Source organism: Solanum verrucosum, unplaced genomic scaffold, assembly GCF_900185275.1.
Source record: "Solanum verrucosum unplaced genomic scaffold, falcon-dt-bn FXZP01000198.1, whole genome shotgun sequence".
NCBI classification, from domain to species: Eukaryota; Viridiplantae; Streptophyta; class Magnoliopsida; order Solanales; family Solanaceae; genus Solanum; species Solanum verrucosum.
In genome coordinates this window covers 1,855,236-1,882,383 of record NW_026020173.1, presented here as the reverse complement: position 1 = coordinate 1,882,383, position 27,148 = coordinate 1,855,236, and the positions used below count along the sequence as shown (strand labels likewise).

Here is a 27,148-nt window from a genome sequence, read left to right as displayed (position 1 = left end):
CACACCCAAGTAAGTGGTGGGAAAGGAGCCAGTAGGGCAACACATGATAGCTGCCATATCTTCCAGATCAGGGACCTCATTTACAGGGTATATAGTGCTCTTGGACATGTTGATGTGGAGACCTGACAATGCTTCAAAGAGCATAAGGGTGAGACTAAGATATTGCACTTGAGATTTCTTAGCTCCACAGAAAACCAAGGTGTCATCAGCAAATAAAAGATGTGAGATCGAGACTGGTGGACCATAACCATTGCCCACCTCAAAGCCTTCTATCCATTGAAGTTGTTTAGCCTTCTCCAACATCCTACTCAAACCCTCCATAGCCAGAATAAAAAGGAAGGGTGATAAGGGATCCCCTTGTCTGATGCCTCTTATCAGGAGAGAAAAAACCCACAGGACTTCTATTCACTAGTACAGAATACTTTATGGTGGAGAAGCTATACTTGATCCACCGAATCCATCTCTCTCCAAATCCCATTTGCCTTAGGATTGAAATAAGGAAGGACCAACTCAATTTATCAAACGCCTTCTCAATATCAAGTTTAAAAAGCAGTCCTGGAGTACCACTTTTCTGCTTCCAATCTAGAACTTCATTGGCATTAAGTGTTGCATCAGTGATTTGCCTTCCCCGAACAAAAGCATTCTGAAAACCAGAGACTAGATTCCCAATCACCTGCTTTAGCCTTTCTGAGAGCACTTTGGCTAAAATTTTGTACACACTACCAATAAGACTGGTAGGCCTAAAATCCTTAAGTTCTATCGCACCTTTCTTTTTAGGGACAAGTGCAATAAAAGAGGCATTAAAAGATTTCACCATGTGGCAATTGTTGTGAAAGTGATTGAGCGCACCCAAAATATCTTGCTTGAGAATTCCCCAGCACTTCTGATAAAACCCCATAGAGAAGCCATCTGGCCCTGGACTTTTGTCTGGGGCACATGAGTTGATTGCACTCAATATTTCTTCTTCTTCAACGGCCTGCTCCAAAGCATTCTTCTCTTCAGAACTCAAACTGCCCAGGTCCTCAAAAGAAGCAGTAGGCCTCCATGATTCGTTTTCAGAGTATAACTCTTGGTAGAAGTCAAGAATTACCTCTTTCACCTGCTCTTTTCCTTCAATGAGGTCATCTCCTACCTGCAATCTGTCAATGTGGTTGTATCTCCTGTGGGAGTTGGCTATTCTTTGAAAGTATTTTGTTTTCCTATCCCCCTCTTTTAACCATAGACACCGCGATATTTGTCTCCAAGAGGTTTCCTCTGCCTTTGCTAATTGTTGAATCTCTAGTTGTAATTGCAATATTTTGTTCTTTTCAACTTGAGACCGGACCCTTCCTTCAGTTGCTTGTTCTGTCAGCAGAAGATCATCCATGGCTTTACTGATTCTGGAATTTAGCTTACCAAAGACCTCCTTGTTCCAGGTAACAAGGTCTTTCTTCAAAAAATTTAATTTCTGGGAGAGTATAAAGTCTGGAGAGCCATTTACTATATAACCTTGCCACCATTTTTTTACCATATCATGAAAACCTTCATGCTGCAGCCACATGTTCTCGAATTTGAAGTAGGAAGGATCAGAAGTCCAATCGCCACTCTCTAGGGCTAAGGGACTGTGGTCAGAGAGAACCCTTGGTAGGGCCACCTGCTTCACAACTCCAAAGAATTCATTCCATTCAGCGGAAATTAAGAACCTATCAATTCTGGAAGCCTGCAGAAAGTCCTCTCCCCTTGTCCATGTATAAGTTGCACCATGCAAGGGGAGATCAATAAGACCCATGTCTTGAATAAATTCAGAGAACGAATGGTCATGCCCAATGTCCTTGTGACTTTGTTCCTGACCCTCAATTTTTGTAAGTTATAATCTTCATTCCCAAATCTTGAAATCATTTTTGTGGATTTATGGTTTGTTCTGAATTCACATGGTCTTTGACAATGCAAAAGTGTATTACAGTTCGGATTGTTGACGCTACTTTTTTTTTAATGTTTTATGCCAAACATTTACAACTAGAATGTCCCTACATATATACAAATAAGCCCCCATTCTAGAATATTGTACACTAGTAGAATGTTCTAAGGACTTTCCATGTAAATGCATGGAATTCTAAGGTCTTTCAAATGAATTCTCCACATATCTCTAGAACCTTCTACTATGAAATAGCCTTCATGTAAGCTACATGGACAATTTTATGCCACAGGGTGCCTATGTGGCGCGATGACATGGCGGGTCATCACAATAAACGCCAAATTCTCATGCCATATCATCAAACCTCACCTGGGCCTCTCGGGCCCCAATTCAAACATACCACAAGTTCAAAATCATCATAACAACCTATTAAAATCTTCAAATAAAAAATCCAAGCGTATTTCTCATAATGTTGACTTTGGTCAACTCCTATGTTGCTTGGACCCTCCAAAAATGTTGCCGCACCCGTATCGTATTCTTCAAAAGTGCACTACCTTTGGAGGATCCGACATGCACCCGTTGATATTTTTTAAGAGTCTGAGCAACATAGGTCAACTAAGAACTTCAAGTCACTAGTTTAGGTTCAAGTGTTCCAAAACGCATCTGATCCCCTCGAGACCCGTGTTACTCATACCGGCAAGTCATAAGTCACTAAATGAACCTACGAGATGTCTCAAATTCGGATGGGTAGTCTCAAATTGGGGGAAAGGGTTATAGAACTCAAAACGTGCGATTGGGTCATCATAGGAAAAGAGAAGGTCATATTGAAGAAGAATCACCACATAGCAAAAGATATTTCACAAGAGCAGAAAATAGGAGACGGAAAAATAGGTTCAAAAACAAGTATAATGAATAGTTGTAGATTAGAGAAAACAAAAATTTGCACAAATCATTAAACCTTCTAACCATTTTACATCACCATAATTTCCCATAAGAAAAAGAATTGTTTTTGTACACATTAAGCCTTCTAGACATTTTACCTCACCATAATTTACCATTAAAATCCAATTTCTTCTTTTAAGGCCACCATCTTTTGTCTACCCGTATCTTGCCAAGAAATACCACTATCCTATGCCATGCAAGTTACTATTCAAGTGTTCCTTTGTCATAAAAAGAAAAATATTCCATGTCTTGCCATAAAAATCTGACTATCCTATGCCATGAAAGTTACTATTCAAGGGTTCTCTTGTCCATGTAATTTACCCCTTTGTCATAAGACTTGTTCTCTAGTTCATGAAGAGATTCCTACACTGTCTAAGACCTTCAATTTGCTTATTTCTTTGATGATAAAGTGAAATTATCCTATTCTGTGCTGCTCCATGTTTCTTCCTTTCCTAATATGAGGTGATGCGAGGGGGAATCACAATGCTGCTTTCGGAAAGAGGGCTCCTAGCAGAGAATAAGAAGGAAGGCGCAAAAGGGTTGGCGATTTGGCATGGCTTATAGTGGACAAGTTGGAGAGAGGCAGTCAGTAGATGAGGCATTACGGCTGCCCATTTGATCTCTTCTTAACCTTAATAAATTATGTTAATTCCTTTTTCTCCCATTAAACTCGTGAAAATTCTTTCTTCCCCTAAACATCATGTTAATGCCGCTTGACTTTTCTGTTAACGTTGACAAGATCAGCATGGACTTGGAATTCAACTGTTTCTTTCAGAAAGTAATGGTTCCATTGACATGACTTGAAGTTTGGTTGACCAAAATCTGGTACCATTTCTCTTGTATTTCTTACTAGAAAGAAACAAAACATAGAATGGTAAAGTTGACATTATTTGGTGTACCTAGTTAAAAGGAGAATTGAGTTCCGAAAGAAGATGCTGCTACTTGTTAGTACTTATTTGGGAGAGTAGGTCTTTTATACAAGATCGACATGTTTCCTATGTGTACCTAGTATCTGTCAAAACTCTTGACTTATAATTGAAGTATCTATACAAGTGTAAGACTGAAGATAAACTGTGTTTGACTTTATCTCTTGTGACATTTTGTGGACATATGATGTATACAGTCTCCAATAAAAAATTGCTTCATATTTAAATTATTCAATCATTTCTTTCTCTTTCTCATTGTACTTGGATCTGATTATTTTGTTTTCCGGCAAGTGTGTCTAGATATGAATATTTTGCTGGGGTCTGATTCTTGAAGATAGAACTCTGACTGCTTGCTGCATTGCAACAGTGATTGTTGGAGAGGTTGCTAATTTTGCTGCTTATGCATTTGCCCCTGCTATTTTAGTCACTCCTCTTGGTGCACTCAGTATTATTATCAGGTATGGTTAGTCACTCCTCTTGGTGCACTCAGTATTATTATCAGGTATGGGAAAAGTTTTAACTCATTCAGAGTTCTAACTTTATGGTTTGATTATTGACGAGTTTGTGTGTAAACCACAGTGCTGTGCTTGCACGTATTATTTTGAGAGAGAAGCTACACACCTTTGGAATTTTAGGTTGTGCTTTATGTGTTGTTGGGTCCACCACAATAGTGCTGCATGCTCCACAAGAACGTGAGATTCAATCTGTGAAGGAAGTGTGGGATCTTGCTACTGAACCAGGTAGTTTCTTTGTTCATATTGTTGATGGTGTTTGTTCCTTCTCCTTTTCTACCTGATCTCTCAAGCTTAACATTTTTCAAATCTGCTGCAGCTTTTCTCCTCTACGCAGTGGTGGTGATAATAGCTGTCCTAATTCTTATATTCCACTATCTTCCCCAATATGGGCAAACACACATTATGTTTTATATAGGAGTGTGCTCACTAATGGGTTCTTTATCGGTATGTAACTGTTCCTTTCCTGCTTTGGTTCTTCCAATTAATTGCGTATTTGTATCTTTCTAAAAAAAGAATTGTGTATTTGTGTTTGTCCTATTTCCTACATGTATTTTTTTTATTGAGATTTCAGCTTTGCTGTGACAGGTTATGAGTGTCAAAGCACTTGGAATTGCTTTGAAATTGACATTATCAGGAACAAATCAGCTAATATATCCAGAGACTTGGGCTTTTACTTTGATTGTCATTGTGTGTGTTCTTACCCAAATGAATTACTTAAATAAGGTGTGTCCTCCTTATATCCTTATTTTCTTCCTATGTTCTTCCAACATATTTGCTATCTGCTTAATGAATTTGTGCTCTACGTTCTTCCAATTAATCTGCAGTTTGCTTAATAAATTTGTGCATATCTTGCTACTATTATGCCAAAACTTGTTCAAGGCTCAAACTTCCTCTGTTTCTTGAAAATATCCTTTTTATATTTAAAATATCATGGGAGAACGAGAAAAAATAGTTGTTACTTTGTGCAACTAGTATATGTATGCATGGATATTATTAAAATATTATTTCTAATCATTTTAGATTGCGATATCGTATTTGAGCATGTTAAATCATAAGACCTTACAGAAGTCCAATTATTGTATTGTTCGTTGATTAAATCTATTTCCCTCCTTCCCCTGCTCCCCATCCCCATAACCAATTCTATATAATCAGAGACAATGAATCATGTGATTGTCAAATAACTTTACATTTCATATTTTTCTTTATTATATTATTTACCATTTAAAATTATTAGATTGTTAGTATTGGTTTTTATTAGCTTATCACTTTTTTGATAAGGAATTTTTTTTCTTGATAATGTATTAGCTTATCACTTGACTTACTATAATTATCAAATGCTCTTCTTATTAATATAAAACAAATATATTTATTTTGTTTACTAGTGAGTTATTAATTTTTATTTTATGTTCACATCTCTTCAATTTAATTATGGACAATAATTTGTATATTATCTAACTATTGTGTAACTTTTCAATAGCTTGCCACTTTACCTAAAATCCTTACTTAATGTTACCCGTTTAAAAAAAAAACCCTAAACTCCTTACTTATTGTTTGTTTTTAATATAATATAATTAAATATGTATTTTTCATATTTTCAGGAAATAAGATTTATTTCAAAACTTTTATTCCATTGCTCAAAATTTCCCCATTATATAGATTTATCTATCATATTTTATTTTAATTATAACTTGGTGTCATTACAAAATATAAATAGAGTTGTTAGTTGGCTATTTATTTTAAATTAATTTCGTATAATTGCAAAATATAAATAGAGATATTGGTTAGTTTTTTATTTACTTACATTTTATTATAGATAAATTTTGTATAACGTGAAATTAAAATTGATAAGTTTTGTTATGCATAACAAAGATGATAAAATGAAATATATATTAGAAGAAGACTCCAATATAATCTAGTCTACTAGAAGTGGTTATGGTTTAAAATTCTATAACAAATACTATTAATTGTACTTAACAAAAGGATGGAGCTCATTATTCCAATTCAAATTTCAATTAAACACAAAATTGAAAATCAAGTCAATAATATATTCTTAAAAAATAATATATATTTCAAAAATCAAAATTCTAAATCCTATTTATCCTTTTCTTATCATGAGCATACCTATCTAGATAGTCCTATAAAAAAGTTAACATCATTCAAGATAATTTATTTTTAAACCAATTTCAGATAAGACAATAAAAAGGGGATAATATTATATCTAACGGGGATAATATTATATCAAACATCTAAGCTATCTTTAGGAAATATATTTCTTATAGTGTAGTCCAACTTTTAGATTCTTAGGAAATATATTGATTCGAAATTCAAATATTTTATCTTTTAGTTCTATTTTAAATTCGAATTTTTATGTTTATTCAAAAAGTCTATCTTTTTATTCAAATTTTGTTTTTATCAATTCCATAATATACTCTTTCCATTTAAATATAAGTTATTTTTTTTTTTAATTTCTATTCAAATTCTTTATTTCATTCCTTTTAAATTCTAAAAACATTGTGGTGGCCTGTTTTATATTAAATAGAAGAATTAACTTAAATAATCATTTACCCGATTATTTAAATTCAGTAAAATGATTACTTTTGTGATAATAATTTAATTTCAATATGATTTCTAATTAGACCAGATTGATACTATTGATGGATATATAAAAATAAGACACTTTTAAATAAAATACTACTTATTAGAACTCTTCCGAGGTGGAACTTGCCGTTCAATTTCGTTAAGAACTATCATTTCAATAATTTTGTAAGTAAATAAAGTATGAGTGAATGAGTACATCAAATAATAAAATACTGTATATATAGATAGATATAAAATAAATAAAATATACATGCAATCATAATAGCCACATAAGTTAGTATACCAAAGGAAAAAGAAAAAAAATAAATAACAAAATAACATAACACAAGACAATCTTTTAGATGCGCAGTGCTTCCAAGATATTGAATGAAATTTTTTAGCCACTATGCTACACCAAATGTTACGACAAAAATAGTACAATGCATTTAAAGAAAGATTAATCAAATACCTTTGTGAATGAACTATCACAAAAAAGTTCTTTCAAGATAAGAAAACTCTAAATCTGAAAATAATTAAACATAAAAAGAGAAGAAGAAAAAAAAAACTTACATCTCTTATATGTCACTAAAGGTGTGTGTGTGTGGAACTTAGAAGTATGCTAACTATTAACCAAAATTCAAATTTCTCCTAGGCATGATTCCCATCGACCATTCTCTCTCCTACTTCCTAGGAGAGTAGAAGCCCTCCTCTCCGACAACCTTAGTCTGAGTCTGCCCTTTTCTTATAAGCCACTAATAGCCACCCACTGTGGTTATAGTTCAAACACCCTTGAAATTCTAAGATTGTGGAAAATATAATTTACTTTAATGCTGGTTTCAAGTCTTTCGACATCACCAGATGGGATGCTGTGAAGTGGTAGTGGTACAAGTGGGTAGAGTAGGAAGATGATGTGTAGGTCATCATTGAGTAGGAAGGCAATGGAGTGGCTATGTTTCTGTCTAAAGGAAGCATCAAAGGACAATAAGAAGGAAAGTAGAAGATGGAAGTTGGCAGAACGCAAAGCTGAGCTTTTTTGCACGAGGAAAAACAATATGGGAGATTTATAAGCATCATATCTCTAAATGGAGGAGGTTGTACATGCCTAATCATCCCCGAACAAGCACTAAATGCTGGGTGGTTGGATATTGCTTTTAAGATTTGATAAGTTCATTAAATGCTAGAAGAAGAAGGAAATTTCACTCTCTAGGGTGACGTCTGCCGACTACCCTTATGCGAGGGCTCTACAAGAGAGTAAATGGCAGTCAAGGAACCTATGTGATGCTGAGGTCAGTTACAAGGAAGGAAAGATTGAGATACTGTTATAATACAACTATATGATAATGAGTTGCTCGAGAGATGCTTAGTTGGTTTTTGCACGGAGAGGAGACAAAGGGAAGACCAACTCTGGTTGATATTTGAAGGTGGTCATCTTCAAATTGGACAAGGCTTTTGGAGTCAATATATATGAATTGAGCAGCGAGATGTTATTGTTTGAATTCCCAAACAGATTCATGACAGAACAGACAAGATAAGGCCAGTGGAGATGGAAGAACTACAAATTCTAATTTGAATGGTGGAAGCCAACTACAAGATGTACACTTGTAGTTTCTGAAGTTAAGGAAACCTGGATTAGGGTTGTGGGAATTCCATGACACCTTTGGTCAATATTTCAAGAAATAGGCGAGGTCTATGGGGGTTGGATTACTAAGGAGAAGGAAATAGAACTCAAGAATCATATGAAGTGGGCTCAAACTCTGGTGGGAAATAATGGGAGAAGCATATTAAAGGAAGTAGTGGTGGCACATAAAGGAGTTATCTTCCACTTTCTGATCTGGGTGGAATGAAAACCTATGTTCGAATTGTCATTGTAAAAAGAAATTACAGCCGCCGGAGAAGAAGCGTCTTTCTACCATGAGATGGGTATTAACCGGCAGATCTTCCTGTGATGATGTATGGGAATCCCCTCAATTTAGGGATTTTGATTGGAGTAGGCACGTGGACAGCAAGCTAGCGACAATTGGGAGAGCCAATTCTCACATCATATGTGAAGGGGGCACATGAGTCAGTTAAAGGAATTATAGTTAAAGGAATTATCTGACATGGGCCATGTACACAGGCCTAATGGGAAACAACCAATAAAAATGCTAAAAGGCCCAGATCTGGCTGGGCTTGTTATAACAAATAATTTCCAAAGAGAAAAAGAAGGAGAAACCAAAGCCAGAAGGTGAATCTCTTTGGAGATGACATATCAACGCACATGTCTCTACATGCAGCAGTGCCCATTGAAGAACAGATAAATTCTTAGGCAGAGACAGTTTTGTGGATTATGGTTAACACCAATGGGGAACCCTCGATGGAAACAGGTGAGGAAAAAAGATCAGCAAGAAGAGAGAAATTGCGAGCTTCTTAGAGCAGACACAAGTAGTAGTGGAATAACATCATAGTGCACGGACACAACAATTGTGAATTTGGGGGTGGAGGAGGTGGATCCTATAGTGATGCAACAACATCATATCACATAGGAAAATGAAAGAGACACTTTCAACTGTGTTCAACAAAATTTGATCACACTAGGGAGAATTTTTGGGATTGATTTCCAAGGGTACGAAGAGGAGGCTACTGAACTACTAATGCAGATTGATAGTTGTAGACAAGTAAGGAGAATGGAGCTGGATGTGGAAATTAAGAAGATAAAGATCAAGGGTGCACAACAATTAAAGAATCTTGTAGCTTTTGATGTTAAATTCAAGAGTTCTGGGAAGAGGAACATGGGGAGGCTCACTAGCTCTAGTGCTTGATGAATTTCAAACTAATGTCTTGGAATGTTATGTGGGGTTGAATAATAGAGATAAGAGGAGATTAGTAAACAATCTTATAATGGGATGGAAGGCGGATATTATATGTCTGCAAGAGACAAAATTGGAAGGGAATGTTGTTGAGGTGGTTAAACAAGTTTGGGGAGGGAGATGGATTAGACAAGCTGCATTGGAAGCAAACGGAACAAGAGGGGGATCATCTTATTGTGGGATGAAAGGGCTTGGAAGGGTGAGGTGCTTGAAATTGGCACATACTCTATCACATGCAAGTTTGAATCACAACTCCAAAATTTTAATTGTCACATAACAAATGTGTACGTACCAAACTGCTACAAAGAAAGGAGATTGGTATGGGAAGAACTGGGCTCTGTGAAGGGCTTACTAGAAGGATCATGGGCCATCTGTGGGGTCTTTAATGTCTCAAGATTTCACTCAGAAAAAAGAATTACATAAGGAGAACAAGGGGTTATGAAGGAATTCTTAGATTTCATTGAAGACATGGATTTAATTAATTTACAATTGGATGATGCTACATACACTTGGTTCAAAGGTGATCAACAAGGAATAGCATCCAAAATTGATAGATTCTTATTGTCCAAGGAGTGGGATGACAGTTTCAATAATTTGAAACAAATCCCACTTTTAAAGACTGAGCCGAATCATATTCCAATAGCCCTAATAGGAGGTTCTTGGGAGAGGAAAAATAATTATTTCAAATTCGAAAATTGGTGGTTAGAGTTAGAAGGGTTCATGACAAAGTCACATGATGGTGGAGCTCTTTCAACTACACAAGCAAACCAAACTACATCTTGGTGTGTAAGCTAAAAGCTCTTAAATTTAAACTCAAGGAATGGCAAAAGGGGGGAAGTGGGAACTTGGTAATAAGAGGAAGAGATTGTTGGATCTACTGGCAATTTTAGATGCATATAGGGCAGATAGAACTCTCAATGAAGAGGAATCGACCAAAAAGGCTCAATTGCTTATTAAATATGAAGAACTGTTAAAGAAGGAAGTGATATCTTGGAGACAAAAGTCAAGAGCTCTTTGGTTGAAGGAAGGGGACAAGAATACAAAGTTTTTTAACAAGATGGCTAATGCTCACAGAAGGTATAACAACATAGACTATCTCATGATTCATGGAGCAATCACTCAAGATCCACATAGAATTCAAAATGAAATTGTTGATTATTATAAAAGTTTGTATACGGAAACCAATCAGTGGAGACCTATTTGCCAAAATATGCAACTCCCAATCCTAATAGAAGAGGGCAAAATGTCACAATAGTTTTGATGAAGAAGTTGTTTTAAGAGCCCTAAAATTATGTGCAGTAGATAAAGCTCCTGCCCTGATGGGTTCACTATGGGATTTTTCGTGAAATGCTAGGAGGTGGTAAAGTAGGACATCATGGTTCAAGTGAATCCCGTCATAATTGATGCCTTATCATATCATCCGACCCCGGGGTTTTATGAGAGTATTTGTATAATTTGTATACTAAGTAGATGTACAATAGTTAATTTATTGTATTGAGAAGTTGTTACTTCAGTGTTGCATTGCGTCAGAGACTGGTGGTGAGTTTTACACCAGTTGTGTCCCAGTGGCTGGTGGTACACAAAGTAATCTTATATGTAACCCCAAGGTGGTACACGTTTATTCTGTAAAAAGCTGTCACTGACGCATTCTTATGTTAGTGTTAAATTATGCAACCAATTAGGGTTGTATGACTTGTTTGGTTAAAAAAAAAAAAAAAAAAAAAAAAAAAAAAAAGTAGGACATCATGGATAATTTTCAAAACTTCTATGATCAAGGAATTTTTTTAGAAGAGCTATAATGCAACATTCATAGCACTAATCCCTAAGAAGAAAGGAGCAAAAGAGCTAAGAGATTTTAGGCCTATAAGCTTGATTGGCAGTATCTACAAACTGATTTCCAAAGTCTTGACTGAGAGATTGAAAGGAGTGGTGAACAAACTAGTAGATTCCCAACAAATGTCCTTCATAAAGGGGAGACAAATCATGGATGCTGCCCTGGTTTCTAATGAAGTTGTAGATTCAAGACTTACGCAAAAGAAGCTTGGTATTCTTTGTAAATTGGACATTGAGAAAGCCTATGACCATGTGTGCTAGAGTTACCTTCTAAATCTTCTAGAAATGATGGGTTTTGGACAGAAATGACCGAAGAGGATAAATTATTGCATCTCAACAGTGAGTTTTTCAGTACTTGTGAATGGTTCCCCAACATGTTGCTTTCTAACGCAGAGAGGGCTTAGACAAGGTGATCCTCTGTCACCTTTTCTATTCCTATTAGCAATGGAGGGACTAAACATAATGATCAAGACAACCAACCTAAGAGGATGGATCAGACAGTTAGAAGTTGCCAAGTGACAACATGGAAGCGACACACCTTCAATATGCAGATGATACTCTTATTTTTTGTGGTGCTGGGGATGGGGAAGAGCAACTGAAGTATTTAAGGGTAATTATTGTGTTGTTTGAAGGAATATCTGGTTTGCTTATCAACAGGAGAAGGAGCCTAATGTACCCTATAAATGAAGTCACCAACATAAACTGGCTAGCTACTATACTTGGTGGAGAAGTTGGCAGCCTGCCAACAGGCCAGGGACTACTTTTGGGGCTAAATCTAAAACTATAGAAATATGGGATAGTGTGATAGAGAAGTGTGAAGAAAAGCTAGCTAGGTGGAAAACTCAATACCTCTCCTTTGGAGGAAGACCGACTCTCATCAATTCAGTCCTTGATGATTTATTAACTTATATGATGTCTATATTTCCCATCCCACCTGGGGTTATCAAAAGGTTGGACAACATTAGGAGAGAGTTTTTGTGGTAGGGAAACAAAGAAAAGAAAGGGTACCACTTGGTAAAAGGGAAATCTGTGATGACCACTAAGAAGAATGAGGGCTTGGGGGTGAAGAATCTGGAATTTCAAAGCAAAGCTTTGAGGAAAAGAAGTGGTTATGGAGAGATGCCAATGACAATCAGTTGTTGTGGAGCAGGGTCATTGGTGCTGTATATGAACTGGAAGACAGTTGGATGACAAAGGTGGTGACTAATACATATGGGGTCAGTTTATGGAGATCTATAAGAGACATGTGGGATGAGGTGAAGAACTCAAAAAAATAAGTGGTGAATGGAAGAAAGACCATGTTTTGAAAGGATGAATGGCATGAAAAAGGCAATTTGGAAGCTTTATCCCAGATATTTTCAATCTAGCTTTATTCCAACAAAGATCCATAACAGTCTTATGGACACCACAAGGGTGAGACTTTGCCTTTAGGAGACGGCTAAATGACTGGGAAATTATGAGAGTTTGATGAGCTTCAGCTTAGGGAGGATATATTATGGTGTAGGGGTAACAAAAGGAATTCGATTCTATCCTGCTGGGTAAATAAGGTAGTTTTTTCCTGCTCTGAAGAGAGACCTTGAGGGGGAACAGCTGACCTAAGCAACTTGTGGTCTGATTGCGCCATCAGCGAAACCATCTTTTTTTCTGCTCTAGACAAGAAAGAGAAAGGGGGAAAAGTAAGGCTTCAAGTAAAGGTTCCTAACTCATTTGAACTTCACAAAGCTTACAAGATGATGGAAGCCTAGTAATCATAATCTAAACTGGCAATGGAAGCAAATTTAGAAAAATAGGATACCTTACAAAATATCTTATTTCATCTTGTTATTGGCCAAAGAAGCAACTTTGGCTCAAGACAATGTGATGAAGAGAGGGATAACTTTGTGCTCAAGATGTTTTCTTTGTAAGGAAACATATGAGACAGTGAACCATATGTTTCTACACTGCTCTTACACTTTGAAGCTATGGAGAATATTTCTAAGTCTCAAAGGCATCTTTGGACCATGTCTAGTAAAGTCTCAGAGGCGAGGTGGGAGAAAGCATGAGTACATGCTAAAAACAGAGATAGATGGAGAATTATCCCTGCTACTCTATGATGGTCAACCTGGAAAGAGGGGAATTCTAGGTGTTTTGAGAGCATAGAGAATAGTGTGCATAAGGTTAAACTAAACTGCATTGTGTTATGTTTTTGGTGTAACCAGTTATACTCAAATGAAACTGTCTGTATAATTGATGTTTTATACTCATTAGAGTATAACTGATTATACCCAAAAAATAAAAAGTAAAATGCAGTTTAGTTTAACTTTCTGCATATTGTTCTCTATGCGCTCAAAGCATCTTGAATTCCTTTCTTCAAACAGCCCACCAGATAGCCCCCGGGATAACTCTCCATCTACCTCTGTCCTTAGCATGTACACCTACTTCCTTCTAGCATAGTAATGTCTCAGGCACCTTCCTGGGCATTGTCCAGGAGATGCCTTTGAGGCTTAGGAATATTCTTCAAAGATGATGGGTGTACTTGCAATGTAAAAATAGATGTTTAACCATCTTAGATGTTTCACCACATAGGAAACACCTGGAGCCCCCCTCTTCATAACATTGTCCTGTGTAAGGACTGCTTCCTTAGCCATTAACCAGACAAAAAAGAGATTTTGTGAGGGATTCTGCGTTTCCATATTTGCTTCCAAGGCCACTGTTGATCTGTCTGATCCATCAACTTGTCGGCTTTGTTGACTTTGAACACTCCTTTGTCAGCTCCTATCCACCAAAATTTATCCTCTCCTATCTGTAGTCTAGTGGAAGTGTCCACAATGTTTAAAATTTAGCAACTCTCACTATTTTCCAAGCATTAAATTGTCTTCTGCACGTGAAATTCCATCCTTGTGATGACCATAGATCTGCTATAGTGCTTTATTGAAACATGATTAGGTTGTAGATGTCTGGAAAGAGATCTTCCATGTTGCCTTTCTAATGCCAAATGTCCTTCCAAAATTTGGTCTTGCTCCCATCCATTACTTTTGCCTTTGAGTTACTTTTAACTTCATTTCACAAGCTTCTGATGGACCTCCAGAGGCTAACCCCATAAGGAGTGGTTACTTCTTTAGTTGTCCAATTGTCCTCTTCTTCAAATTTAGCTCCAATTACTTTCCTCTATAGCATCTGGTTTTTGTTTGCATACTTTCACAACCACTTCATATTAAGAGCTTTGCTTTGCAATTTAAGATTCTTTATTGCCAACCCTCCATTTTTCTTGCTTGTCATGACTTCCTCCCATTTAACCAAATGGAAGCTTTTCTTTTCTTTGTTGCCTTGCCACAAAAAATTCCTCTGACACTATCCAACCTCTTAATGACCCCTGATGGGATAGGAAATAGGGACATCATATAGGGTGGCAAAACATCAAGTACTTGGTTAATAGGGTCAACCTACCCCCTTTGATTAGTACTGAGACTTCCACTTGGCCAATTTCTTCTCTCACTTCTCAATCACACTATTCCATATGTCTATGGACTTGGATTTACCCCAAAGGCATTCCCAAATATGTATTAGGCAAAACCCCTATTTCACCACCCAGGATTGATGCTAAACAACTCATGTTGTTTACTTCATTAATAGGATACATCACATGCTTCCTCCAATGTATATGCAAATCAGAAATACCTTCAAATAAGACCAGAATCACTCTTAGATACTTCAGTTGTTCCTCCTCAACATCACAAAAAATCAGGGTATCATCTGCATATTGCAAATGTGTCACTTCTAGGGTCTGTTTGGAAAGCCCACCTAGTAATTGGAATCGGTGTAATTATTAGGGTAGTAATTACCAGCCTAGTAATTACACAGTCTAGTAATTCACTGACCTGTGTGGTTGCCACAATGTAATTACATTGTAATTACACATGCCCTGTTTGGATGCCACATTGTAATTACACGTGTTTGGATGCACAATTGCAATCATAAAATTATATTAAATTTTAAAAATAAAAATCAATTATTTAAAATTTATACTAGATAAATAAGAAACTTTATAAATGATATTAAATTAAATATTTAAGATATATATTATTTTTAAAAACTATATTAATTAATAAACATATGTTCTTAACTAATAGTATGAAAGAAATATTGATTTATATTTTTTCAAATTCATATATTTCAATTGAATTGATCATAAAAACTAAAAGAATGAAGTTTCTACGAACATTGTGAAATCCATGTTTGATAAACATATTAATATATAAATAAAATGTCATAAATTATTAAATGTTCGACAAAAAGATAATCTATCAAGTCTAATTAAAAAAATGACTTGCAATGTGAATTCAATATTACTAAAACAAATGAAACTGAAAATATAATATAAGTTATAAATTCAAAACAAAAAATTTAACATAATAATCTTATAGCAAATTTCAACATAGCATACATAAATATGATTTTTAAAAAAAAAAAAGAAAACGTAATTCTGTAACCTTACTTAACAATAAATTCTATTTTAATTTAAAAATTAGAATACTAATAAAATTATGCTAATGAGAAAATAAGCATGACATAAAGAAATAGATAATATGAAAAAATTACATAGAATCACGTGAAGTAAGGTTGAGAACGAGAAGAAAATGAAATATAATAATATAAAATAAAAAATAAACTTTTAGAAAATTTTAGAATAATAAAAATAAAAATAGAACTTAAAATAATAGAAGTAAAAAAAATTTTAAAACAAAAAAATAAAAATAGAATTAAAAAAAAAAAAGAAATTAAAAAGTAACTAGGTTAATACCAGCAATTCACAGCCTATGCTTGTGAATTGTAGAGTGTAATTACTCCCTGCCAATTACACCAATTATCTGCTGACCAAGTAATTACATGTACAACCAAACAGGACAGATAGTGTAATTACACCAAATCCAATTACCAGGGTGTCCACCCTTCCAAACAGACCCTTAGTCTCTCAGCACCTTCTCTGGCCACATGAAAACCCCTTAACACCCTCTCAAGTTAGCAATTTTTATCATTTTGCTTAAACCCTCCATAGTGATCAGGAACAAAAAAAGGTTACAAGGGATCACCTTGTCTGAGCCAAAACAATATTCCTCCTTTATGACCCCCAAAAAAACTAAAAAAAAAGAAGAGCCACAACAAATACATAAAACTACTAATTTTTTCAAAAGCTTTTTAGATTTCCCCCCATAATTTATCCAAGTCAAAAGAATATCCTATTTCATGACCCCAAAACAAACTTAAAAATAAATTTAAAAGAAAGGGTACAACAAATACTAAAATCTACTAGATTTTTGTAAAACTTCTTTTCTGGGTCTTGAAGAGATATATTATTTTGGCTTGTGTTATTGTATTAATCCTAATTTAGTCCTCGTGATATTTGGTTAAGCTCATTTAACCTTCAATTAAGCAATGTGTAGGATTTTAGTCCTTCAACTACCGACATCAAATAAAATAACTGCCTGTTAAATTGCGGAGGGGCAAGTTAGGTATTTCATGTTACTTTAATTGCATACACTTAAAAAGGCCTTCGTTTTGTTTCTCCCGTATTTCTAATTCTCATTGTCTTCCTCAATAATATTTTCCCTTCATCAATCATTTTCTTTCTGGCATTCTTTCTCAAGAAAGAGCAAATGTTTGTTGTTTGTGATATTTTTTTAAATTCTTCTCATTCAATTTTTTAGGTATAATTAATTTTGAATGGCGACAATCTTTAGCCATTTGTTAATGATTTCTTCTTTATCTGCAAGTGGGGCTAATCTCCGTTTCTTCTTCTCTTTCTTTTGGATCTTGCATAGAAGGTTGGTGCTATGGCTTCCATGATACCAACCCTTATACACTGTGTAAACCTGCCCCACCACTCTGATCTTTTTTTGTTCTAATTTTAACAAATTTGGAAGACACTAATATAGAGAAATTTGAGATTAATAAGAAACATGTTTTGCTTTACACAACAAAAAGAAAATCAAATCGGCAAAGAAAAAAGATTGTACATGATCTAGAGATGGATCTTTAAATAACCCACTAGAATATATTTTATAAGAAAGAATTAATGGAGTATAACCATATTAGAAATATAAATACCTGATTTGCCCCTCTGCAATGTAAAAAATCATTATTTTATTTGATGTCGGTTGGTTAAAGGACTAAAATCACATACATTGCTTAATTGAAGGTGCGCTTGATCGAATATCACGAGGACTAAATAGGAATAATATAATAATACAAGGACAAAACGTTAGTTTCCTTTTCTGTATTTGTTGCAACTTTATCCAAAAGGTAAGTTTTTTTTTTTTTTAATATTATAGTAAAAATAAAGAAAACTATTCAAATTTCATTAAATAAAAAATTAAAGAAAGCTAATACAATATTATCAAATCACTTTAATCCTTACAACATTAATTTTTTGGTCTAAATGGAATATACAAAGTATGTGCAACATTTTTTTTTTTAATTTTCGAAATATGTATTGTTATAACTTGAGATATTTTTTAGAAGTTTTTCTTTTAGATTTCCCCATAATTTATCCGAGCCAAAACAATATACCTGCTTCATGATCCCCAAAAACAAAAAAAAAAAAAAAAAAGGAGCCACAACAAATACATATTTTTCATTTTTTTTAGATTTCCCCCCATAATCTATCCAAGTCAAAACAATATCCTTCTTTATGACCCCAAAACATTATAAAAACAGAGAAGGGCCTAAAATGCCTCATAACTATTTGAAAATGGTACAAAATTACCATCCATCCCCCTTTCAGTCTCCAAATACCCCTGACGTCAACCTTTTGGCTAAAAAATACTCTTATTTCTAAATGCCCACCCTCATAAGGTGGATGGAGGGTAAATTTATACCAAATCTCATAGTTTAAGGGCATTTTAGCCCCTTTACCGTAAAAATAATTTTGAATTACTTAATATATGAGCTCGTATGCTTGGCCTAATTTTGGGTTCCATTGTAATTTTCTTTAAAAAAAATTTCTCTACTATCTATATACCCCCCCCCCCCCCCCCCCCCCCAAATCACTTCCTCTCCCCACTTTTTTTCTTCTTGGATCTTGTCCACCATTTTAAATTTTAATTAATCAACTATGTTCGTATACTGTAATTTTCTTTTGCGTGTATCCAGATTCAAAATAAAAGAACGAAAATAACCTTTTTTGCTATCCCAAACAACATGAAAATAATACAAATTAAAAGAATATGTACATGTAAGTTCATTTCAAGTTTGAATCCTTGATATCTTAATTAAAAATAAGAGATTATGAAAAAGAATAAAAAGAGGGAAATGAACAAGACAATTGGATAATTGATAGAAAAATTATATATTAATAAACAATGTTAATCTTTTTTTAGATTGACAATCAAACAGGGCGAGTATCGCTTTTAGTTAGATCTCTAGTTATGAATTGGGTTATAATAAATTGGGGGTTGATTTAAAATAGATTAATAGGAAGATATCATGAAATTAATATTTTTTTGAATATTATTTTCAAGCTTATTGGGTCAAAATATGAATCATATGTAGTTTTCATTATTTATTTGAGAAGGGATTAGATTTAGACCAATCAGATTAGGCAACAAAATAAATAAATATTTAATAATTTTATTTTAGAGGGGTTGTTAAAAATAAGGGCAAATATGAGCCAAAGGTTTACATGGAGGATATTTTTGATCCAAAAGGTTAACGTCAGGGGTAATTGAAGGCCGAAAGATGGATTGGGGGTAATTTTGTACCAATTCAAATAGTTGAGGGGTCTATTTAGACCCTTCTCCGTTTTAAAAAAAAAGGTACAACTAATATTGAAAAGGGAAAATTGTGCAGAATAACAAAAATTTAAATGATATTAAATGCTATGTTTTGGAAAATTGTGATTCGCAACCATAGTTTCCTTAAATCTGGCTATTTGTTTAATTTGTATAATTCACGTAAATTATATAATTCGCCTGATTGTCTAAATCAGAATTTTGTGTAATTCAGTTTCTGATTTTATGAATCCAGAATTCGTATATGCTTACCCTAGTTATTTGTATATGATTTGTGAAAATTCACAATAAAATACCTTATTTATATATTGGCATGCGAAATATATAAACGGAGATCTGAAAAAATCCTAAATGTATAAACACAACATTTGTATATACTTGCCCCATTTCTTGCGAAATATACAAATGGGCAAGCAAAATATAGAAACGCACCAAATGTACAAATTGTAGCCTGCATAGCGAACGAAACTATCGCTATGGAGCACAATTATCGAAACTATAGTGTTATACAACCTTATTATGTTTATTATTTTTGCTATTTCTGAAATTTTCAGTACTAAAAACTACAAGATTTTCTTAGAACTTTTTTTGGGGGTCCTGAAGAGGTATATTATTTTGGTTTGGATAAATTATGTAAAAAAAAATCTAGTAGAGGTGGGGTTTATAATTCATCCAACAAAAAAATGACACATAATAAATATTTATAAAAAAGCAAAATAAAGAGAGAGTTGTTAGTTTCAAAGGTACAAGTGAGTCAAGTCGGTGAATGGAAGGGTATTTTTATACCAAAAAGATGAGTAGAAGGGTATTTTTAGATCAAAAGGTGGATGAAGGGTATTTTTAAATCTTTTCCTATAGTTCAGTGATATTTTTGGCCCTTTTCCGTTTCAAAAATGAGGAATGGAGGTACGTGTGTGCATAACAAATTTTGATAAATAGCTAGACTAATATTGCATTGAACTTATCTTTTATTTTTAATTTAAAAATTTTATCTTTAATTTTTATAATGTACAAATTAATTTAGTGATAATGGATCGTGATTTCTGAGTTTTTAAAATAAATTAACTTAACCACTTTCAATTAAATTCAGAATATTTATTTAATTAAATTTTCTTATGTTTATCTCAAATTTTAAAATTTAAATACAGAATTCCAAAAAATTACATGATTCATGCGTGAATAGAGATAACTATCATATTATTAGGAGGAAAACTACTTTCCTGAACTTATGTTAAGTTTGATGGAATAGGTGTCTTGATAGGATAGTTAGACTATAATAAGAGATCACTTAGAACTCTTTTACCATGATAATTACTATCTCTAATATGTAAATTTATATTTTTAATTCAAATTTAACAATTAAAAATTATCCTAAAAATTGCCAATGGGCTTTTCAATAGCTTATCACTTTGCTTAACCACATTGCAAACTACTCTCCTTTATTTTTTTTTTATATATATATATATATATATATATATATATAGAAGATATGAGAGTCAAATCATAAAAATCTGAGTGAAGTATCAAAAACACATGTAAACCTTCTTCTTTTTTAAGTTTCATACCTAAACTATCACTCATTAGTTTGAGAAACACACCTCAGTGGTAGGGATGTTCACGGTTTGGATAAAAACCGATTCAAATCGAAAAACCGGACCAAACCGATAAAATAAAACCGATTTTATTTGGGTTTGGTTTGGTTTGGTTTGGTTTTAGATTTTTGAAAACCGATAGTATTTGGTTTGGTTATGGTTTTATTCGAAAATATAAAAAAATAACCGAACCGAACCGATGAATTATATACATATATTTAATAAATAAACATACTTAATATATTGTTTTTATAAACAATTTTAAAGATCTCATACATATTTTCATGAAAATTTCTTTATAATTTACTTATTGAAAGCAAAAATGCCCAAGATGAAATATTTATCTTATTGATTTCATGTATATGAGTGTCTATGACAATTCTTTGTGGGACTGAAAATGTTATTGTCTCTTCCTTCTAGGCCAATATAGTAAATTTTAAAGCTTTATTGATAGTAAATTTAGTGATCGAAAGTTCAATAATATAAGTCATTCTAACTATTTTTCGTTTTGAATTGATTGTTGTCACTTTTTTAACATTTTGAATGAATTGTTTCTTTTATTTTTGTGTATGGTTAATAACCGAATAATCGAACCGAACCAAACCAAATCGAAATCGATAACCACCAAACTGATAAGTGTATATTATATTTGGTTTGGTTTGGTTTTGATAATTTTAAAACCGATTAAGTTTGTTTGGTTTTGGTTTTGACGAATAATCGATCCAAACCGACCCGTGAACACCCCTACTCAGTGGTGTGTGTAACACACTTTTATTTTAAAAAAACCTTGTCACATGACATTCCACATGTATAAAACATTTCACCTTGACAAATTAAATAAACTATTAGTATTAGTTAAAAGTTATATTACAAAAAATAAAAGAGACAGTTTAGGTGTGTTTTTGACACTCTCTAAAAATTCTGATATAGGTTAAGGCCTCATTTGTTTCCATTAAGATCGAAACCTCTGAATCTGAATAAACATCTGAATATTAAGATGTGGTCTCTAATATGATTGTTAAAACTATTTGTTTTCAATATTTGAATGTGCATATGAATTATATATCAATTTAAAAATTATTGTAGCATGATTCTTTTTAAGAATTCAACATATACACATCTTTTAATAAAAAAATTTATCCAACAACAAAATTTTTACAAGATATCTCAAGTATATACATATTTCAACAACAATAATATATTTAGTATAATTTCACAAGCAGGTTTGATGATCAAAGAGTTAAATAAAATTAGTAGCCTAAAACAAAATTCAACAATAATAATATGTTTAGTGGTGGGTTTGATCATACAAACACGTTTGATGTTCAAAAATCTCAATAAAATTAGTGGCCTAAATCAAAACTTTTAATAAGAGACCTCAAGTATATACATAATTATTGTTTTTAATCATGATGAGTATTTTTTCACTCAAAAATCTTTAGTTCTTGATAAACATCGTACACCCAGAAAAAATTTACTGCAACAATAATTCTTGACAAACATCAATACACCCCCAAAAAAAATTGTTAATATAAAAAAAATATCAAACATAATACTTGTAAAAAGATTACAAAAATTTACTAGTTCAAGAGGAAAAAAATGGTTTTTGATTGAGAAAAGAGAGGAAGAAAGTCGATAGCAAGAGAGAGGAAAAGCTGCCCGCAAAGAGAGAGACAACATGATTATTTTGTTGCTTATTAAATAAATCTGAATATTGTTAAGACTCTCCTATAAATCTGATTCATTCAGATCCATTAAGAAGCTTTTTAAAAAAAGGGAAACAAATAGACTTAATGATATTCATCTGAACGATTAGAATTCAAACCTAAAAAACAAACACACTTAATGGACTGGTTCAGATCTCCATTAAGCAAACAAATGAGGCCTAAGATGGAATCAACAAAAGAAAAAGTAAATATAAGGTGGAACCAAAAAAAAGAAACATTATACAGTAAAAAGAACAAGTTGGAAAAACAGAGGAACAGTACAAGGAGGAGACCTTTATTAGTACAGGATAATTTACTGTTAGGCTTAAATTCCCATAGTTAACCATGGTGGAATCAACCTGAGCAAAACTTAGTAAGGTTTAAGCTTTGCTTGACTAAGGATATATTCTCGAAGGAAAGACTGATGTTTTCCTTGGATGCTCTTTAGTCACTATTTTATCTAATCCCTGACTTTCTTTGATGAATCTTCAATGCAGGCCCTGGATACATTCAATACAGCAGTTGTCTCTCCTATATACTATGTCATGTTTACCTCTTTGACTATCTTAGCCAGTATAATCATGTTCAAGGTGATTCTTTGATCTTAGACATTTTAATGTTCAGTTTTGCTTTGTGAATAGTAAATACGTGATGTGCTGCAACTGAACTCGGTGACACATCAAGTTTGCCAAAGCCTTCTCCTGGTTGTTTCATTATATAATTGGTCTCTGTTCTGGCCAGTTTAGGGGGGGGGGGGTGCCCAAATATGATTTTCTTCTTTCAGTCCATTTGAACACAATAAACAGGGACATGCATGAAGTTCGGCATATTCAACTAGCAGGCCATTTAACAACATATTGAGGTCTTGAGTGGTGAATCCTTGAAGGCAATTTTTTTTATTTTTTTTATTTTTTGAAATTAATCCTTGAAGGCAATTTGTTACATGTCTTTAGGACAGTGTGAAGCTTTTTGAGCATCCATATTTATTATTTTTCATGGTAGCTTCAAGGTATCTTATTCTACTCATTGTGTTTGAGTGAACAGGACTGGGATAGGCAAAACCCAACTCAAATAGTAACAGAAATGTGTGGATTTGTGACTATTCTTTCTGGAACTTTTCTTCTTCACAAAACCAAAGACATGGTTGATGGTATGTTCTGTTGTTTTTCTTTTGTTTGAGTGAACAGGACTGGTCTAGCCAATTTCTCAAAGCGTCTTTTAATGGAATCTAATACAGGTCCTGCCATGCTGCCTGTGCGACTTCCCAAGCATGGCGATGATGAGAATGGTTTTGGGCAAGAGGGTATCCCCTTGAGGCGGCAAGATTCGTTGAGATTACCATAATGTATGATTCTTTTATTTTCCTTTCCTATTCCCCACCAACCTGTCCAACTATTTAACTGCCCAATTCAGCTGCACCAGTCCATTCTCATAGTATTTACTTCTCAGAGAGACCACACTCAGATTGTATACAATTGGGGGACTCTTTTGTCATATTCAGCGAGAGAAATGAAGGCGCTTTCTCGCCCATCTTGTATTGATAGAATCATCAGAAACTTGTTCATGTGATTGCAAAGCCTGTTGTCTAGTTACAGAAGCTCAGTTCCTAATGTATTTCTGAGCAGATTGGTTTCAGGCGCACTATCTTGACATACCTGTAAAAATAACTAGTATATTTGATTGTTTAACAATAACTAAATCAGTTGGATTTTTGTACGCTCCATCAACCATTGATATGATAGCTTTGTCTTACTTCGTGTAACAGGTATCAATTGGGCTAGTTGTTTGACATTTGTATTAGTAGTTCACTTTTGTATGGAGCAGGAAAAACTAGTATTATGCGTCTCATACACGTAGAATAAGCAAGCATTACTTGTTGGGAAAATTTAATAACAATACAACCAGCTAACTTACATTGCAAAATTATGGTCCTAAAGTTGCACTGCGATTCTTTAGTCCAAACAGAATATGGCCATCACCAATAACTAACCTTAGTTCTGTTATTTAAGAATCTGTGATTTCTTTACCTGCTATATCGCTTATTTTCAGTGATCTGTGTTCTTTTATATTGCCAATTCATAACTTTATTCTTCTTTCGAAACTTCATATACATACATATTCATGCAATATCAGATCCAATCAGCTTCGAGAACTTCAATTGCGGTGAAAAAAATTAGCAATTATTTTCATTTTTTTTCCTGCAGTTCTAGGTATCAGTTTATTTTTTTCTTGCTGCAATTCATCTTCTCAATGGAGAATTATTATGTATATCTTCTTCATAGTGGTCAATCAGATAATGACAACAATTTTGTCAAATTTGTTGTTGATTGTGTTGTTATTGAGTTTACATGCAATTTTGAAAATTTGGTTTAAAACAAATCGGAATTGATAGTCAGTTGAATGCATTATGAATTAAGTTACTTCTAAAGGATGTTTTGACGCACATCTTAATCCATAATGATATTGGTGTTCAGGTTTATATTCAATTGAAGAAGAAAAAAAAACAATTTTTACTGATTATGTGCTTTATGTAACTGTGAAGGAGATCAATAATTTTGTAGTTCCTACAAGCTTGAGCTATAAAATAAAGGTTAAACTATAGGAGAGGAAGTTAGAGAAGAGATTGATACATTAAATGAGTGATTTTGAAGATGATTGTAAACTTGTCGAAATCAAGGACTTTAGTTTAATAGATGACATGATGCAATATGGATTGCCGGAAGGTTGTTCATTCAAAACCAAGCTTGGGACCTTCAAAGAATGCATGGATAATTCATGAAGCTAGAGGTCCTTGAGCTTGTTTAAATGACAGAAGGGATTCCATGTCTTAAATATCGCTTGAATGGATGAAGGGAAGGCGATGGAAGAAGCTGTCAAGTTTGTCGTCACCATTGTAACTTTTGGCGACATGCCAAACTACTTACCCAATTTAACTATTGATGGTTGAGGGCTAGGCGGAGGCCTATCCCTTTTGATCCGCCAAAGTGTTTGGCAAAACTACATTTCGTGAGTCAGGGCATTGTGTAGTAATTAGCCTAAAACTATAAATAGCTAGTTTAGTTCTCAGTTGAGTTTAAATTGCTTTGATATTGAATATTGATATTGTGAACCTCTTGAGAGAGTGTTTGTGAGCTTGGTACAAGCTTTTGGTTGAAACTGGTTTAGAAACATTAGTCGTGAGGTGAATCGATTTCTCTTGAGGTTATTGTAAGAGTTAGGTGTATCTTGTAGGATTGTCGGATTGATGTCTTAAGGTTAAATATACCTTTTGGTTGCTTTCTATTTCCTCCTTTTGTGTCTATCTATTTATGATTACTTGTCTTTAATTTTTGCATTTGTGTTCTTGTTGGTGGTTTGAATTAAATCATTTGGTATGAGAGTCATGCTTAGATTTGTCCCAATGAGTCTAGTCTTGGATTTGTTACTATAAAAACAAATAGAGTCCAAAATGTTTCGAGAAAATATCAAATATATTTTTGTTGATTTGAGTCTTATTTGAAGTTTTTATTACTAGATTTGTTTTCTATAGTATTTTTTGAGCGGATTATGAGATTTGGCACCATTGTTGATTGAAGAAGCTTGAAGGGAATAGAAATGGGTCTTGAATATCAAGGATTTCTAAATGAATTGAAGTATAAAAAGTATTGGAAATTTTTTCCTTTATCAAAGTGAACTTAGATCTCAAATTTTGTGATATTCAGAGCCAAAAATGACAAGGGTCTGATTTTTGGATATTCATCTTGTTCATAGAGTTCTTGGATGATATTCAAATTTTCAAAAGGTTTTTAATCCAAACGAAGAAGAAAGATAAGGTGAATTAGTTTTAGTACACAAGGAAAAATATCAAAGAAGGGAATAAGGGAATGAGTATAAGTGGGACCACAAAGGCACAATATTTGAGGTCTTCAGGTGCACAAACTATCAAGTTTGGCGAGCACTTTGGCATATCGCCAAAGTGACACAACATCTCCAAACTTAAGTTGATAATCTGTTAAATTTGGCGAAGGGAGATAACATCACCAAAGTCACCTCTGACCTCATTGAAGTTTGTCGATCCAAGGCATTCCAAGATATTGTGAGTTCGTATATCTTTGACCTATCTCAAGTTATAATTTCTTAGTGTTTTTCTTGATTCTAGTTCATTCTCGTAATTCCTAAAACCAATCTTCAACTAGTAATTGATTGATTTGTTGATTAGTAGTTCTTGAATCCTCACCTACTTTATGTCAAATCTACTAGATCAAACCTCAAAACTAGTATCATCACCCTTATGTTGCTATCATTTTTATCACACCACTTATCTTAAATTCAATCTTAGTGTCTATAGTACTAAACACAGATAACAATATAATTTATCACATACTATACTAACTTCTGACTACTAGCTAGAATTAAGAAACACTCACCTACCAAAACCACATGACATGTAGGTCAATCTTTATCTCCCAGTCAGCCTATTTACAAATTACCATCACATTCCCTTTCACAACTTAAGTACCATTTACCCATTCACTATGCATCATTGCCTAATCAGCTCTATAAACCTCTAAA

The 27,148-nt window shown here is 33.7% G+C and overlaps 1 protein-coding gene across 2 annotated transcripts in view; it reads left to right on the top strand.

Annotated features, from left to right (window-relative positions):
* The window catches only part of LOC125828809 (probable magnesium transporter NIPA3), a 30,483-nt gene extending 6,174 nt beyond the window's left edge, over positions 1 to 24,309 (top strand). The window contains exons 3-9 of one of the 2 annotated variants that reach the window (XM_049508135.1): positions 4,130 to 4,220; positions 4,342 to 4,502; positions 4,594 to 4,721; positions 4,863 to 5,000; positions 23,095 to 23,187; positions 23,642 to 23,747; positions 23,835 to 24,309. In XM_049508135.1, the coding sequence (XP_049364092.1) occupies positions 4,130 to 4,220; positions 4,342 to 4,502; positions 4,594 to 4,721; positions 4,863 to 5,000; positions 23,095 to 23,187; positions 23,642 to 23,747; positions 23,835 to 23,941 (824 nt within the window). In that variant the 3' untranslated portion in view covers positions 23,942 to 24,309. Of the gene's footprint in view, positions 1 to 4,129; positions 4,221 to 4,341; positions 4,503 to 4,593; positions 4,722 to 4,862; positions 5,001 to 23,094; positions 23,188 to 23,641; positions 23,748 to 23,784 lie in introns of both variants that reach the window. The other variant, XM_049508136.1, reaches the window with a different exon arrangement.
* The last annotated feature ends 2,839 nt before the right edge of the window (positions 24,310 to 27,148 follow it).